This window comes from Mustelus asterias, chromosome 9 (assembly GCF_964213995.1).
Source record: "Mustelus asterias chromosome 9, sMusAst1.hap1.1, whole genome shotgun sequence".
In the NCBI taxonomy this organism is placed as follows: Eukaryota; Metazoa; Chordata; class Chondrichthyes; order Carcharhiniformes; family Triakidae; genus Mustelus; species Mustelus asterias.
This window is the reverse complement of record NC_135809.1, coordinates 1563395-1576673: the sequence shown is the minus strand read 5'-3', so window position 1 is coordinate 1576673 and position 13279 is coordinate 1563395. Positions and strand designations below refer to the sequence as shown.

At 46.8% G+C, this 13279-nt stretch overlaps 1 protein-coding gene across 1 annotated transcript in view; it reads right to left on the bottom strand.

Moving 5' to 3' along the window:
* The window catches only part of nav3 (neuron navigator 3), a 396979-nt gene extending 393576 nt beyond the window's left edge, over positions 1-3403 (bottom strand). Inside the window, exon 1 of the mRNA XM_078221087.1 lies at positions 2731-3403. Within this exon, the coding sequence (XP_078077213.1) occupies positions 2731-2973 (243 nt within the window). The 5' untranslated portion in view covers positions 2974-3403. The remainder of the gene's footprint in view (positions 1-2730) is intronic.
* Positions 3404-13279: the final 9876 nt, after the last annotated feature.

Genomic DNA, 13279 nt, shown 5'->3' with positions numbered 1-13279 from the left:
CCCTTAAAACACTGACCAAAACGTTTGAACAAACCGTGGCCGGGCAGCAGGGTGTAATTCAGTTGCTTTGAGAGACCTGCGACGCTCTGTTATAGAGTTCTGTCACCCTCTCATCCTGCTACTTTACTTCAAAGCATTACAATCTTACATCTTTTTCAGTGACCTTAACACCAGTCCAAACCAAACTACAAAAGGCCAGATATCCTGCTGTGCTTTTAGTTAGGACTCTGGTTTAATTAGCAGCTGGTACCCAGGTGAAATCCAGACACAGTCTCGTATCCATCAATAAAAGTGACTGCTGCATTTATATATGCCTTTCATGTCCTCAGGTGAGGAAGTGCAGTCATTGGTGAAACGTCCACATTTACACAACCTCTGCCTCCCCGTAGTTTGAAATCTTCATGGGATCAATACCTTCCTTCTCTCACAGAGCCTGGCTCTCAGTGGCCCCAAACCGACACCCGGACCTGGAGGGTGGCATTATAAAATTGAAGGCTCGATAAGGAGCTTCGCTCACTGGGAATATATAGAATCTTGAATGGTACAAATCAGGAAGCGACCATTTGGCCCAGGGAGCCTGTGGCTGTTCCTTGAAAGAGCTGAATTAATGAACCCCACTCCCCTGTTCTTTCACCACAGAATCCCTACAGTGCAGAAGGAGGCCATTCAGCCCATCGAGTCTGCACTGACAACAATCGCACCCAGGTCCCATCCCCATAACTCCACATATTTATCCTGCTAGTCCCCCTGACACTAAGGGTCAATTTAGCATGGCCAATCAACCTAACTCGCACATCTTTGAACTGTGGGAGGAAACCGGAGCACCCGGAGGAAACCCACGCAGACACGGGGAGAACATGCAAACTCCACACAGACAGTGACCCGAAGCCGGAATTGAACCAATGTCCCTGGTGCTGTGAGGCAGCAGTGCTAACCACTGTGCCACCGTGCCGCCCACAACCCTGCACATTGCTTGTCCTCTGAGTATTTCTCTAATTCCCCATTAAAGGCTGCAATTGAAACTGTTCCCATCACATTCATGAACCATTAAATATCTTGAACAAATCACCCCCTTTACCTTCTCTGCTCTAAGGGGAACTGCCCTGCTTCTGTCGCAATATCGACACAAAATACTGCGCATTCTGGATCCAGATAAAAACAGAAAGTGCTGGAAAATCTCAGCAGCATCTGTGGAGAAAGAAATAGAGTTAATAGCCGGGATTCTCTAACCGTTCACACCCCGTCACCTCTGCCAGCGAGAACGGAGAATCTGGCACTCAGCCCAATCTCCATCTCTGCAGCGGGACTGGAGAATCCCAGCCCGGGGCGAGGTGGGAGAATCCCAGCCGTGTGTGAGGGGGGGGAGACTCTGGCCCAATGTTTTAAGTCTCCAGTCTGTCCACATTAACTGAAGCGTCTCGCCCTGCTATCATTCTGGGTAAAGCTCTGCGCCACCCTTTCTGAGTCGGACTTTGCTCAGTGGGAAACTCAGTGGCACAATTGACTCGAGCATACTGGCCGCACAGACACCGGCCAATCGCCAGGCCGGAGTTAATGCTCCAGAAAGTTCTCCTCCCACTTTTCCTCATCTCACCCAATCAGTATTTCCCTCGGTTTCTTTCTCCCTCACGTGTTCGCTCAGCTTCCCCTTAAATCCGTCAATACTATTCACCTCAAACCACTCCACATTTTCCCCACTCTCCAGACAAAACAGTTTCTCCTGAATTCCCCACTGGATCTATTGGCGAATATTTTATAATCAACAGCTCCAAGTACCGGCCTCAGCTGCAAGTGGAAACTCTATGTCGACCTGATCAATCCCGTTTATAAACTTGGAGCCCTCTGTCAGGACCCCTCCGGTTTTCCCTTTGTCTGGAATAGATCGCAGCCGTTTACATTTTCCTGATCGGTGTAATCTCCCAATTCTGGGATTAGCCTTGTTTTTCTTTTCATTTTCCGAGTGCCCCTTTAATCTTTACAATAATATGGAGATCTCAGCGGTTCAGAGTATTTAAAGTATGTTCGATACACTTTTAACATCATTCCCCGGTGTTTCAACTCAATCCCTCTCAACATGAATTCCTGTACTTTATTGTTTTTTAGTGGTTTCCGAACCTGCGTCAATATTTTCTCTGATCTGTGTATCTGTGACCCCCAAATCCCTCTGCCCCACACCCCCATTTTGCCAAGTATTTTCCAAGGATCATGTGATCTCTTTACTCTTCCTGTCAATCTGTGCCAGTGGCACTTTGTTATACCTGTGCTGAACTACACCTGGGCAATCCTCTTGGGCTGTAATGGCGAGAAACGTTTCACTGACTAACCTTCACAGAATGATGCAGGATAAAACGAGGCCATTTGGCTCATTGTATCCATGCTGGCTCTCTGAAAGAGTGAGTCATGAGCTACTGTTCATTCCTAAAGCCCCGGTAACATCCCAAAGCTGCTCAGAGATCCCAGTAAAGAAAATACTCCAGTCCAGCATCTCCAGATAGAGCACCTCCGCCCACTGGCTTTCAAATATCTTTCTAAAAATTATGGCCAATTTGAGGTTAGGGAATTTATTTTTAAAGAAAATAGCACGTGAAAAAATGCAGCCATGTAAAGTTCATTCTGTGACTAAAAATAAAGACTCAGTTAACAGGAACTTTAGCTCAGATCCAACTCACTCCTTTTCCTGAAACCACTGTAAAGTTTGATTTGTGCCAAGTTTGGAATGTAAGCACTGACCTTACTGTCGGCCTTCTCCTGCATCCTGGCCTGGAAGGGTTGTTTGACCCTGGGGTCAAGGCTTGACTTCGAGTTCAGCTGGATGGGGTAGGTTGGGCAGTCCGTGCCAATGTGAACTCCTGAACCATCACAGCGCCCGCCACTCCTGACCTCACCCACATGTGGGATGCAAAGTGCCGTGTGAACGGGCTTGGGCCGTTCTGAAGGCAGCCTGAGCCTCGAGGAGACCGGGACACCGGGCATGGTTTCTGGGTAGCAGAGTCCCTACGGCAGGCACCCTCTGCACCGCAGATACACTCCACCTTGCATGTTACATCTGACAGAAAGCTGGGAGAGGAGCTGACGATATCCCAGGAACAAAGTGCAGCCGCTTTGCTTCTTAAACACTTTGCAGTTCTGTTGGAAGATCCCAGGCAGGTTCCTCTCACACAGGTTCACACTGCGTGCAGACGGGAATCACGGTGAGATTGAAAATTCCTCTGGGACACATCGACCTGGCATACTGACGTGACAAAGCTGTCTGAGATAATTCAGAGAATACGGCTCTGTTTCTCTCCCCCTTCTGTTAGTCACCCAGTTCTATTTGTAGTCGATTGAAGCGTCAAAGTGGAGGGAGGGACAGAGGGAGGGACAGAGGAAAAATATCTGAGCCTCAACTCCCATCTGTCAAAACAACATTGTGACCATAACACGAGCAAAAAACAGCTCCCTCCTTGACAACAGAAATAGCAGGCTGGCTACAAAAATAAAACAGCGGTGGAAAAAAATAAAAGACTTTTTGACCAAAGACACAAGCAGCCAAAATGGCACAGCTGCTGAAAAGCTCTCAGCCCAGAAACCACCCCGGGGCTGGGGATGTTTGGCTAACTGACGGACTATTTGTCACTCCTGACAGTTCCAGCCTGTGTAATGAGTGCCTGCCTCACTGCTCAGTCCCTACAATCAGCAGAACGATCTGCTGTGCGGGAAAAATACACAGTTCCCGCCTAAAAGAGGGAATTGCGATCTGGTTTGGGAGGACATTGATCAAAGGTGTTTGAAACGAAAAGAAAGACTTTTGTTTTTTGGCTGCCTTTTCCAGCTGCCGGACACTTCAAAGCACTTCAACAACCAATGAAGTACTTGTTAAAAATGTACCCACTGTTTTGATGTTGGGAACACGGCAGCCAATTTGTGCACAGCAAGATCTCACAAATGACAACAAGGAAATGATCAGAAAATCTGCTTTTAGTGATGAAAACAGATTTGGTTTAGGAAGCAAAGAGTTGGCATAAATGAGTCTTTTTCTGATTGGCAGTCAGTGACTAGTGGGGTTCCGCAGGGATCTGTGCTCGGACCCCAACTGCTCACATTATATATTAATAATGTGGAAGAGAGAACAGAATGTATTATCCCCAAATTTGCAGATGATACAAAGTTGGGTGGGAGGGTGAGCTGTGAAGAGGATGCAGAGATGCTTCAGTGTGATTTGGACAGGCTGAGTGTATAAAGTTTATTTAAAGTTTATTTATTAGTGTCACAAGTAGGCCTACATTCACACTGCAATGAAGTTACTGTGAAAATCCCCCAGTGGCCTGTTCGGGTACACTGAGGGAGAATTTAGCATGGCCAATGCATCTAACCTGCACATCTTTGGACTGTAGGAGGAAACCAGAGCACCCAGAGAAAACCCACGCAGACATGGGGAGAACGTGCAAACTCCTCACAGACAATGGCCCAAGCCGGGAATCGAACCCGGTCCCTGGAGCGGTGAGACGGCAGTGCGAACCACTGTGCCACTGTGCCGCCCCTTACATGTGAGAGGCACGTGTTTTACACAGAGAATGGTAAGTGCCTGGGATTTGTTGCCTGAGGAGGTGGTAGAAGCAGATACAATGGTAATGTTTAAGAGGCACCTTGACAGATACATGAATAGAATATAGAACATAGAATTACAGTGCAGTACAGGCCCTTCGGCCCTCGATGTTGCGCCGACCTGTGAAACCAATCTAAAGCCCATCTAACCTACACTATTCCAATATCATCCATATGTTTATCCAATAACCATTTGAATGCCCTTAATGTTGACGAGTCCACTACTGCTGCAGGCAGGGCATTCCACGCCCTTACTATTCTCTGAGTAAAGAACTTACCTCCGACATCTGTCCTATATCTCTCACCCCTCAATTTAAAGCTATGTCCCCTCGTGCTCGCTATCACCATCCGAGGAAAAAGGCTCTCACTATCCATCCTATCTAAACCCCTGATCATCTTGTATGCCTCTATTAAGTCACCTCTTAACCTTCATCTCTCTAACGAAAACAGCCTCAAGTCCCTTAGCCTTTCCTCATACGATTTTCCCACCATACCAGGCAACATCCTGGTAAATCTCCTCTGCACCCTTTCCAACACTTCCACATCTTTCCTACAATGCGGCGACCAGAACTGTACGCAATACTCCAAATGCGGCCGCACCAGAGTTTTGTACAGTTGCAGCATGACCTACTGGCTCTGAAACCCAATCCCTCTACCAATAAAGGCTAACACACCGTACGCCTTCTTAACAACCCTATCAACCTGGGTGCCAACTTTCAGGGATCTATGCACATGGACACCCAGATCCCTCTGTTCATCTACACTACCAAGTATCTTACCATTAGCCCAGTACTCTGTATTCCTGTTACTCCTTCCAAAGTGAGTCACCTCACACTTTTCCGCATTAAACTCCATTTGCCACCTCTCAGCCCAGCTCTGCAGCTTATCTATGTCCCTCTGTAACCTTAACTTTAGTGTCATCTGCAAATTTACTAATCCATCCTTCCACGCCCTCATCCAGGTCATTAATAAAACTGACAAACAGCAGTGGCCCCAAAACAGATCCTTGAGGTACACCACTAGTCACTGAACTCCAGGATGAGTATTTCCCATCAACCACCACCATCTGTTTTCTTACAGCTAGCCAATTCCTGATCCAAACCACTAAATCACCCTCAATCCCATGTGTCCGTATTTTCTGCAAAAGCTTACCATGGGGAACCTTATCAAACGCTTTGCTGAAATCCATATACACCACATCAACCGCTTTACCCTCATCCACCTCTTTGGTCACCTTCTCAAAAAACTCAATAAAGGTTTGTGAGGCACGACCTACCCTTCACAATAGCGTGCTGATTATCCCTAATCAAATTATTCCTTTCTTGGTGATTATAAATCCTATCCCTTATAATCCTTTCCAAACCTTTGCCCACAACAGAAGTAAGGCTCACCAGTCTATAATTACCAGGGTTGTCCCTTCTCCCCTTCTTGAACAAGGGGACAACATTTGCTATCCTCCAGTCTTCTGCCACTATTCCTGTGGACAATGACGACACAAAGATCAAAGCCAAAGGCTCTGCAATCTCCTCTCTAGCCTCCCAGAGAATCCTAGGATAAATCCCATCCAGCCCAGGGGACATATCTATTTTTACCCTTTCCAGAATTGCTAACACCTCCTCCTTATGAACCTCAATCCCGTCCAGTCCAACAGCCTGCATCTCAGTACTCCCCTCGACAACACTGTCCCTCTCCTGTGTGAATACCGATGAAAAATATTCATTTAGTGCCTCTCCTATCTCTTCAGACTCCACGCACAACTTCCCACTCCTGTTCTTGACTGGCCCTAATCTTACCCTAGTCATTCTTTTACTCCTGACATACTTATCGAAAGCTTTAGGGGTTTCCTTGATCCTACCTGCCAAAGACTTCTCATGTCCCCTCCTGGCTCTTCTTAACTCTTTCTTTAGGTCCTTCCTGGCTAACTTGTAGCTCTCAAGTGCCCTAACTGAGCCTTCAAGTCTCATCTTAACATAAGTCTCCTTCTTCCTCTTCACAAGAGATTCAACCTCCTTAGTAAACCACGGTTCCCTCACACGTCTGCTTCCTCCCTGCCTGACAGGTACATATTTATCAAGGACGCCTAGTAGCTGTTCCTTGGCAGGGTATAGAGGGATATGGACCACGGAGAGGCAAAAGCTCTTTAGTTTAGGGAGAATGTGCAAACTCCGCACAGACAGTGACCCAAGCCGGGAATCGAATCCGGGTCCCTGGTGCTGTGAGGCAGCAGTGCTAACCACTGTGTCACCGTGCCGCCCCGGGTCCCTGGTGCTGTGAGGCAGCAGTGCTAACCGCTGTGCAACCATGCCGTCCTCGTGTGTGTGGGTATCTGTATGGCAGATGCAGCATAATGTGGATAAATGTGAGGTTATCCACTTTGGTAGCAATAATAGGAAGACAGATTTTTACTTGAATGAGTGTAAATTGAGAGAGGAGGATACTCAGCGAGACCTTGGTGTCCTCATGCATCTGAAAGTCACTGAAAGCGCGCAGGTACAGCAGGCAGTAAAGAAGGCAAATGGTATGTTGGCCTTCATAACGAGAGGATTTGAGTGTAGGGATAGGGATGTTTTGCTGCAATTGTATAGGGCATTGGTGAGGCCACACCTGGAGTATTGTGTGCAGTTTTGGTGTCCTTATCTGAGGAAGGATGTCCTTGCTATAGAGGGAGTACAGCAAAGGTTTACCAGGCTGATTCTTGAGATGGCAGGTCTGTCATTTGAGGCGAGATTAAGTCAGTTAGGATTATATTCACTGAAGTTTAGAAGAGTGAGAGGGAATCTCATAGAAACTTATAACATTCTAACAGGGTTAGACAGGGTAGATAGATAGATAGAACTGAGGTGAGGAGAAACTTCTTCACCCAGAGGGTGGTGGATGTGTGGAATTCACTCCCACAGAATGTAGTTGAGGCCAAAACATTGTCTGATTTCAAGAAGAAATTAGATTTCGCTCTTGGGGCTAAAGGGATCAAGGGATATGGGGGGGAGGGGGAATCAGGATATTGAATTTGATGATCAGCCATGATCATAATGAATGGTGGAGCAGGCTCGAAGGGCCGAATGGCATCCTCCGGCTTCTTGTTTCTATGTGTGAGAAGAAACTTACTGGAACAGTAAGTGAACTGTAAAAGCTTCTACAAGAATGTGAGAAGATTGAAACGGGGGGATTTATAGGGAATTGACAGAGCAATTAAACAACCACTTTCACAAAAACAGAAAAGTGCTGGAAAATCTCTCTGGGAGCATCTCTCCACAGAGGTTGTCAGACCCGCTGTGGTTTTCCAGCATTTTTCTGTTTTTGTTTCAGATCCCAGCATCTGCAGTATTTTGCATTTATCTTAAACAACTTCTTTCGTTGTCTTCATGGAAAAAGTCACAAATGACTCCCCAGCCATGCTCGGGAACCCAGGGTCTGGTTGGGTAGAAGGAGGATTGAAGGAAATGTCTATTATCAGAAAAATATTGTTGGAGAAATTAATGGGACTGAAAACTGATCAATGCCCAGGGCCTGAGAATCACCATCGCAGGGTGGTGGCCAGGGGAACAGTGGATGCATTGGTTGTCATCTTCTCAACTTATCTAGATTCCGGAACAGTCCCAGCAGAGTGGAGGGTGGCGTGTGTAATCTCACTAAAGAGGAAGAAGAGAAAACAGGGAATTACAGATTGTTTAGCCCAATGTCAGTAACAGGGGAAATGCTAGAGTCCATTATAAAGGATGTGATAACAGGAAATATCAACGGGATTCAAAAAAGTAAATATGGATTTATGAAAGGGGAATAATGTCGGAGAAACCTCAGTCAGATGGGCCTCTCTGTGCTGGAAGGCTCAATGACTGTGACTCAGTGAAATGTATAAAATTCTGACAGGGCTGGACAGACTGGGTGCAGGAATGATGTTTCTTCTGGCTGGGGGCTCTAGAAAGAGGGGTCAGAGTCTCAGGATATCAGGTAGACCATTACTGAGGAGGATGATGAATCTTTGGAATTCTCTGCCACTCGAGGCTGGGGAGGCCAAGGCACTGAATGAATTTAAGAAGGAAATGGATAGATTTCTAGACACTAAAAGCCTCAAGAGTACAGGGAAAGTGAGCGCGATATGACATTGTGATAGAGGATCAGCCATGTTCATGTTGAATGGTGGGGTAGGTTTGAGGGGCCAAATGACCTACTCTTGTTTCTATATTTCTATAAACATTCGCTTCCTCCACAATCGATGCACAGTGGCAGCCGTGTGTACCACCTACAAGATACACTGCAGAAACTCACCAAGGTTTCTTCAACAGCAAATTCCAAACCTCTACCACCTAGAAGGCCAAGGCAGCAGATGGGAACACCACCCACCTGCCAGTTCCCCTCCAAGCCACTCACCATCCTGACTGGGAAATATTTCGCCCTTCCTTCACTGGTTCAAAATCCTGGAACTCCCTCCCTAACAGCACTCTGGGTGTACCTACACCACATGGACTGCAGCGGTTCAAACAAGTGGCCCACCACCACCTCATTGACTTATTACAGCATAGCAGCAGGCTATTCGGCCCATCATCTCTGCACTGGCCCTCTGAAGGAGCATTTCACCTTGTGCCACTGCCCAGTCTTCCTTCCTTTTCAGATAATGATTCAATTCCCTTTGGAAAGCTCTCATTGGCCCTGTCTCCACCACACGCTCAGGCAGTGTTGTCCAGATCCTACCCACTCTCTGCTTTTCATTTCTCTACCATGGGATGGGGGCATGGCTGGCAAAGTCAGCATTTGTTGCCCATCCCTAGTTGCCCTTGAAATGAACATTTCAGAGGCCAGTTAAGGAGTCACATGTAGGCCAGACCAGGTAAGGATGACAGATTTCCTTCCCTAAAAGGACATTAGTGAACCAGATGGATTTGTTTGCAGCAACTAATGATGGTTTCATGAGACTAGCTTTATATTCCAGATTTATAAATTAAATTCAAATTCCACCAGCCGCCATGATTGGATGGGAACCCTTCCTCCCAGAGTATTAAGCTGGGCCTGTGGATTACTGCTCCCACCACATCTCCCTCATCTCATCTTTGCTTCAGTCACCTTAAATCTGTGTCTCTGACCTCACCCGCGTCTGGGATTCTCCGACCTCGCCCGTGGCTGGGATTCTCCAGTCCCGCCGCAGTGAGTGGAGATTTGGCTGAGTGCCAGATTCTCCATTCTCGCTGGCAGCGGCAGTGATGAGAACCAGATCGGAGAATCCCAGTCGGTGAATCTGATTTGTGCTTCAAAATCTACTCATGGTCTCACTTTCTGAGCTGCTTTATTTTGATTCATTCCAGCTGCACGCTCGAAAATCCAGCTGTTTAAAGCACCAAAAAATACTTTATTGTACATTCACAGGCAAGTTACGCACACCTTCTCCAGAACCCAGAACAATATTGGCGCTAAGTTCTAATATCGCCAAGGCTTTTTTATTATAAATACAGGGCAGTAATTTCTCACCAATTCATCACAAAAACTGGCATTGTTGCATCCACCATTGGCAGCCATGCCTTCAGCCACCTGGGCCCCAAGCTCTGAAATTCAGTAAATGAACCTGTTCATCCCTCTGCCTCTCTGCCTCCTCGTTCCAGGCACAGCTTTCTTTCTGCCTCTTTGACCAAGCCTTTGGCACCTGGTCTGGCAACACCTTAACATTCTATCCTTATCTTCAAATCCCTCTGTACCCTCTCCCCTCTGAACTCTGTGACCTCCTCCAGAATCTCTGCACTCCTCCAATGTTGCTGTCTTGCATGTCCACAATTTCCATCATTTGAATAGTGGCGTTCCTTCCACCTCCTGAACCCAAAGCTCTGGAACTCTCTCCCTGAACTTCTCCACCTCTCTCCCCCTTAAAGACATTCCTTAAAAACTGCCTCTTTGACCAAGTTTGGTCATCTGGCCTTGTGTCACCTCCTTGTGTTTGGTGACAGTTTCTGCCAGACTACATTCCTTTGAAATTCCTTGGGACATTTCAGTTGGTTAAAAGTGCAGAATAAATGTAAGTTCTTGTTGTGCATGAATCTAATGCTGCATCTAATTAAACAGAGTAGCATTTGCTACCAAATAAACCTGTTGGACTTTAACCTGGTATTGTTAAACTTCTTACTCTAATTAAACTGCCAGAGAAATGGATGGCACAGTGGCACAGTGGTTAGCACTGCTGCCTCACAACGCTAGGGACCTGGGTTCGTTCCAGCCTCGGGTCACTGTCTTCGCAGAGTCTGCACGTTCTCCCCATGTCTGCGTGGGTTTCCTCCGGGTGCTCCGGTTTCCTCTCAGTCTGAAAGACGTACTGGTTAGGTGAATTGGCCATGCTAAATTCTCCCTCAGTGTACCCGAACAGGTGCCCGCGTGTGGCGACTAGGGGATTTTCACAGTAACTTCATTGCAGTGAGGGTCGATAAGTCCCCTGGGCCAGAAGGGATATATCCTAGGATTCTTTGGGAGGCAAGGGATGAGATTGCAGAGCCTTTGGCTTTGATCTTTGGGTCCTCACTGTCTACGGGGATAGTGCCAGAGGACTGGAGAGTGGCGAATGTTGTTCCTCTGTTCAAGAAAGGAAGTAGGAATGACCCTGGCAATTATAGGCCGGTTAGTCTTACTTCGGTGGTCGGTAAGTTAATGGAAAAGGTCCTGAGGGATAGGATTTATGACCATTTAGAAAGATGCAGCTTAATCCGGGATAGTCAACACGGATTCGGGAAGGATAAGTCTTGCCTCACAAATTTGATTGAATTCTTTGAGGAGGTAACTAAGTGTGTTGATGAAGGTAGGGCAGGTGATGTCATATACATGGATTTTAGTAAGGCGTTTGATAAGGTCCCCCATGGTTGGTTCATGAAAAAAGTAAGGAGGTGTGGGGTAGAGGGAAATTTGGCCAATTGGATAAGTAACTGGCTATCTCATAGAAGACAGAGGATGGTGGCGGATGAAAAATTTTCAGACTGGAGACCAGTTACCAGCGGTGTACCACAGGGATCAGTGCTGGGTCCTCTGCTATTTGTGATTTTTATCAATGACTTGGAGGAGGGGGCTGAAGGGTGGATCAGTAAATTTGCTGATGACACCAAGATTGGTGGAGTAGTGGATGAGGTGGAGGGCTGTTGTAGGCTGCAAAGAGACATTGATAGGATGCAGAGCTGGGCTGAAAAATGGCAGATGGAGTTTAACCCTGATAAGTGCGAGGTGATTCATTTTGATAGGACAAATTTACAGGGTCCTATTACAGGGTCAACGGCAGGATTCTGAGGAATGTGGAGGAACAGAGAGATCTTGGGGTTCATATCCACAGATCTCTGAAGGTTGCCACTCAAGTGGATAGAGCTGTGAAGAAGGCCTATAGTGTGTTAGCGTTTATTAACAGGGGGTTTGAGTTTAAGAGCCGTGGGGTTATGCTGCAACTGTACAGGACCTTGGTGAGACCACATTTGGAATATTGTGTGCAGTTCTGGTCACCTCACTATAAGAAGGATGTGGAAGCACTGGAAAGAGTGCAAAGGAGATTTCCCAGGATGCTGCCTGGTTTGGAGGGTAAGTCTTATGAGGAAAGGTTGAGGGAGCTAGGGCTTTTCTCTTTAGAGCAGAGGAAGATGAGAGGCGACTTAATAGAGGTTTATAAGATGATGAGAGGGATAGATAGAGTGGACATTCAGAGACTATTTCCTCGGGTGGATGTAGCTGTTACTAGGGGGCATAACTATACGATTCATGGAGGGAGATGTGGGAGGGATGTCCAAGGTAGGTTCTTTACTCAGAGACTGGTTGGGGTGTGGAATGGACTGCCTGCTGTGATAGTGGAGTCAGACACTTTAGGAACTTTCAAGCGGTTATTGGATAGGCACATGGAGCACACCAGGATGATAGGGAGTGGGATAGCTTGATCTTGGTTTCAGACAAAGCTCGGCACAACATCGAGGGCCGAAGGGCCTGTACTGTGCTGTACTGTTCTATGTTCTTAATGTAAGCCTACTTGTGACACTAATAAATAAACTTCAAACTTTCCTGGACCTCTGCTCAAAATGGAAGTCTTTTCTTTTTAACTCTCAGCTTCAGGCTGTAGGTGTCACTGGTTAAATCTCAGTCACAGTGACAATGCCTCATAAACCACGTGCAGTTAAGATCATTTTTGGTTTTGTTTAGCACACAACGCAGTCCAAGAATCTCTCAGGTGCTGCGTACAATTCAGATTGAGGAAGAACCGTATTGTCCAGACGCCTCACTGCACATCTGGCACATCTGCTTTGTGCAAACTGATGTCCACATCTGTTGGTGCTGAATTTCATATTGTCCCGATCAGGTTCCAATTCCTGTATTCAGCCGTCCCAGCCCAACCTCCCTCTGGAAAACCTTGTCACTGAACTAACTGATTAACCGGATCAACTCCTGGCGATGGCTGCTGAGTGGAAAGATCAAATCAGATTATTCCAGGTCAGGAAGAAGAAAAATATCAGTCAACACTGGAAATAGGAAATAGAGGTGGACAGTGACGCTGATTGTCCTGCTGTGTGTTCCCAGATTTATATATATTTTTATTCACTCAAGGGGTGTGGACGTCACTGGCTAGGCCAGCATTTATGTCCCTTCCTAGTTACCCTCGGGAGTCCATACAATCCCTACAGTGCAGGATCAGGAGGTGGTGGTGAGTATCTGCTTGAACCACTGCAGTCACTGTGCTGTAGGTACCCCCACAGTGCTG